This window comes from Eurypyga helias, unplaced genomic scaffold, assembly GCF_000690775.1.
Source record: "Eurypyga helias isolate BGI_N326 unplaced genomic scaffold, ASM69077v1 scaffold32192, whole genome shotgun sequence".
Lineage (NCBI taxonomy): Eukaryota > Metazoa > Chordata > Aves > Eurypygiformes > Eurypygidae > Eurypyga > Eurypyga helias.
In genome coordinates, this window is record NW_010237089.1 from 6509 (window position 1) to 10885 (window position 4377).

A 4377-nucleotide genomic window follows, 5' to 3' on the forward strand; every position below is an offset into this window, starting at 1 on the left:
GTGCTCCTGGTGCATCCCTGCCCTGGAGTGGGTCCTCTGTGGGCCGCAGTCCCCCTGGGGCATCCCTGCCCTGGAGTGGGTTGTCCACAGGCTTTTCCTCGGGGTGTCCTTGCCCCAGTGTGGAGTCTGAAGCGTGCTGATGGTGGTGGTTACTGCTCTTTGTTGGGTTTCACGCTATTTGCAGAGCTGGCTGGTTCCTGCCATGACTGGCCCAGTTGGGGGCCTAGTTGGGAGCCCCTGGTCACCGCTGTGGCCCTCGGCCCTAGGAGAGATTTGGAGGTTTCCGCAGGAAGCAGGGAACACCCTTGATGCTGTTTCTTTACTTCACCGTGTTTGTTACCTTGTAAATACGGTGTTTTACTTCTTAAAGCTGTAAGTAAAAGTATCTAAAGTATTTCTGGGCAAGTGAAGTTGCATTTTTCCCATTTTCAGTCCAGAACAGACGATGGGTGGGTGTTAACCTCAAGGTGCGTGTGAACAGATCGGGGCTGTCCTACTGGGTGTGTCATGGAACGGGAGGCCAGCAAGTGTAACACTTCTATCTGTAATTGTTTTTTATGTATTTAAATAGAGAGAGAGTTTTAAAAAATGTAGTTTTTTATAAGCAGCCGAAAGCAAAGCTTTCACAGCCGTGTCACGCAATCTTTTCCAACTTGGCCAAACCCAAACCACTTGGGATGAAGTTTTCCATGTTGGACATCTCCCTCAGGCTCAGTTATTTTGACACACACAGCTACAACTGTAGTTGCTTTGAAGTGTGAAATTACTATTTTTTACCTATGGTTAAATGATTTATGTCATAGGTGTATAAGGACCGTCATCCTTCCTTACGTTAGGAAAGCCAGTGACTATTTCTAGTGCCAGATCAGTGGACAGAGGTGACATTTTTCCATCCTGACTGGCATTACAGAACAATCTCTTTCCTTTCTAGGCTTGTCCGCCCGTCATGCTGGATGTGTGCACGCTGCGAATGCAGCTCTTCATAGGACCAAGAGCTCTCTGTCACTTCAAAAACCACATAATCCTTTTGACTAAGGCAGACACGGAAGATATTACTGAGAGAAGAAAGCCTGGAAGAAGGATGCTGTAAGGATTTGGGTGTTTGGGGAGATGGTATTTGTAGCTCTGTGGACGGTGCTGCATTTGTGGATGTCAGAATTGGAGAGGTTCCTCTGTGGAAAACTAGTTGGAAACAATTCCCTGGTTAGTACCTGCGAACAGAAATCAAACACTTGTTTCAGTTCTACTGAATTAACTGACAGAGGAGAAGGGAGGGGAGGGCACACAGGCTTGGAATCAACAAGATAGGTTGCTCTCTGCAGCATCTCCCAGCCCGCAGACGTCCCTATTTGTGCATTTATGTTATCGCGTGAGTGGGGGATTTTTGGCTGCACAATGTTAGTTTGGACACTGACAACTCTCTTCCTTCTCTCTAGTTCCAGAAAGGCTGACAGCAGCAAATCCAGAACACATTCTGAGCCAGAGCCTGGTTGGAATTTATATCTTATAAACACCGTTTCAACCGTTCAGCTGTACAGAGAAATGGTACTGCCCAGCCCCGGGGTTGGTTGGTGACTCCGAATAGGTGCTGTTAGTTAATCCCGCTGCGTGTCAGTGCTGGAGATACTGTCACGCGTTTCTTGAGAGCAGCCTGTAAGCCTGTTTCGGGAGGCTGCTGCCCTTGTCAGAATTGTTCCTGCGTGTTCTTGATCAGCAGGTGCAGTGTATCCTCCATCTGTTCCAGGTGGATTACAGCAGAACTTACGAAAATGTGAAAACAGAGAGCTGCATCCACCTTCTCAGTGAGGCTCACCTGCTGGTCAGAGCAGCTCTAATGGACCCGGGTTTCCTTGACGCCGATGAGGAAGAAGAACTTCTGGGGGCATTCAGAGAAAGTTGTGCCTTCCTAGGAGACTGCTACAGCAGGTACACTTTGGGTGTCGGTGATCCTGGTGGGCTTTCGTTTCCAACCTTACCATGACGATCCACCACTCCGGTTCACGTTAGTCGATGCACGTTTCTATCTACCATAAACCCCTAGGTTCTGAGAGCCCAGCTTGGTGCCGTCGGCTGTTCAGCGCCAGTTTGCCGTCACCGGAGAGCTCACAGCGTGGCGCTGGCTGAGCTGTGTCTCGGCAGATCCTGCTGCGACTGCATTAGTTTAGTTCTTACCAACGGTGACGGCGTCGCCCTGAGCTGGTTTGTTCTTTCCCTCCTCTCTGTGGCCTTCAGGTGTGACACGAGGGATTATCACCTGGCTTTGCCCTACTACAGAATGTCGGGTTTATCCGTCACTGAAGTTCTGAAGAGACTGGTCTCAGAAGGTGACGAAAGACAGGCATACGAGAGAGGATTTATATTTTACCTAACTCACTCCCTTAATGAAGACGTAAATGAAGAACTAAGTAAGGTAGAAACAAGGGTTTTTTCTTAACCTGTTGATTTAGTTCCAATTTTAAGAACTGTGTCTCAAACTCTAATCAAATTCCCTTTGCAAATGCTGAGCTGCGTATTCACTTGGGCAGTTGTTCTCTGGGACATGGCTCTCATTTCCCACTGTTGCTGACAAACCAGCAAGCAGCAGCTGGGGCACTCGCTCTGCTCTCCAGCAGTGTGTGCTAGCTTTGCTGTCATGCTGCACGTTGCTGATCTGGTTCCCCCTTGCAGAGACGTGTTGCGGGAAAACTCACCTCAAATTTCTCTTCCCCATTTCGGTACCAAACCAAATGGCTTCTTTGAACACTGCCACATTGTAGGGGTTGGTAAAACCAGTTCTCTGTGGTGGTGGATATTCTTCTGGCACCCCAGAGTACGGGTTGAATCCCTGCTGCTTGGAGATCCTTTACTTTCACCGCTCGGGAGGAGAGAGGCAGGAGGGGCCCTGGGGTTTGATAGCTAAGCTGTACCTGCGGTTTATGTATGGAAAAGCAGACAAGCCCTGCAGTACTTCCATGTGACATAGAAGACTGTGTGTCTGGAAAGGTCTAAACTGTCAAATGGCTTTTTTGTTTTCACAGGAAGCAGCCAATCAAGTTCTCCAAATATTCTGCGTTGCTGACCCTGTGCAGCTGCCTCACATCCTCTGCAGCCCCTGCATGAGGAACACGTGTCCTTGGAGAGCTGTGAAGTGTCTCCAGAAGGTAGAAAAGACCCTGCCGTCGGTGGTCCTGACGCTCACCAAGGCTTTCATGGCTCTGAAAATGGGAGACCTGGTGATGTATGAACATGAGATGGACTCCTATAAGGAGGTAGAGTATGCTGAAAGCATGAGCTGCTCATGCTTTGCAGAGCCCAGGCCAGTCGGTTTGTGTTTTACAGGAGAACTGTTGGTCACTCTTTCTCCTGATGCGCTGCGAAGCCTCTGCTGAGCGTCAGCCGCAGCTGTAGAGCCGAGGGCGGGCTGCACTAGGCCCAAACTCTTCACCCTGCAGTTAAGGCAGTTGTCGTGGCAGAGCCTTACCAAGGAAGCAGAAGTCTGGGCGCTGTTAATTCTGGATAAATTAAATGCTCTTTACTGGGGCATAAGCAGCTCTGCAGGGCTTTACTCCCCTCCTGTAACTGGCGTGTGATGCGCCCGTGAAAACACTGGGTGCATATAGTGCCCATGAAATTGCCCCTGAAGCAGAATGTCCAGGGTGCCCACAAACTAAAGTTTTTGTATACGATTTCCTGTCTGTCTAACGTGGAGTCAGAGCACTTAACCCTCACTAAGATCAGATCAGAACTGAGGTCAGTGCTGTTAAGGTAAGAATTTACATCAGTAGGGGAAAAACGTCGGTGAAGAGTCTCTGCCGTAGATGTTCACGTGAGGTTTTAGACAGACCAGTCTGAACTTGTGACTGGTCAGAGGTGACAGCTCGGAACACAGGGTCTGTCTGTGAGTGAGATACCGGGGGTCTAGAAACTTTTCAAGTAACTTGGAGCCAATTCAGGTAGGTCGCGTGTTTTGCTGCGAGGAGTCCTGGAGAGCTTTCGCAGCTTGCAGGTTTTGGATTGCAAGGTGGGCACCCTGCGAAGCTGGTTCAGCGCTGATACGCAGCACCACCTGCCTTCTAACCTGGCAGCAGGATCAAGTGAAATGGCCGTGTTAGGAGCAGACACATTCCGAGGCATGGAGGTGGTTTAGAGAAGAAGTAGTCTCTAACAGATCTTTAATCTGACCTGTTAAAACAAAGGTTCGTTGCACCTCACCTTTAAAGAGCATTTTGTTGCAAAGTAGAAAAAATACCACTTGGAGAGAGAAAAAGGGAGGATGGTTGGTGCACACAGCGGGGGGAGCCCGAGTCTTCCCCCGAGGGCTGCCTTGAGTTTCCCATGTGACTCATTCCTCCCGTTGCGCTTTCCCCGAGGGGCACTCGGCCGTCTCCCAGCCGGTCA

At 49.6% G+C, this 4377-nt stretch overlaps 1 protein-coding gene across 1 annotated transcript in view; it reads left to right on the forward strand.

The window, feature by feature from the left end:
• HPS3 (Hermansky-Pudlak syndrome 3) overlaps window positions 1-4377 on the forward strand; it is a gene marked incomplete at its 5' end in the record, with an annotated part of 15739 nt that overhangs the window by 6009 nt on the left and 5353 nt on the right. Inside the window, 5 exons of the mRNA XM_010147346.1 lie at window positions 932-1086; window positions 1437-1545; window positions 1745-1926; window positions 2233-2410; window positions 3018-3248. Of these exons, the coding sequence (XP_010145648.1) occupies window positions 932-1086; window positions 1437-1545; window positions 1745-1926; window positions 2233-2410; window positions 3018-3248 (855 nt within the window). The remainder of the gene's footprint in view (window positions 1-931; window positions 1087-1436; window positions 1546-1744; window positions 1927-2232; window positions 2411-3017; window positions 3249-4377) is intronic.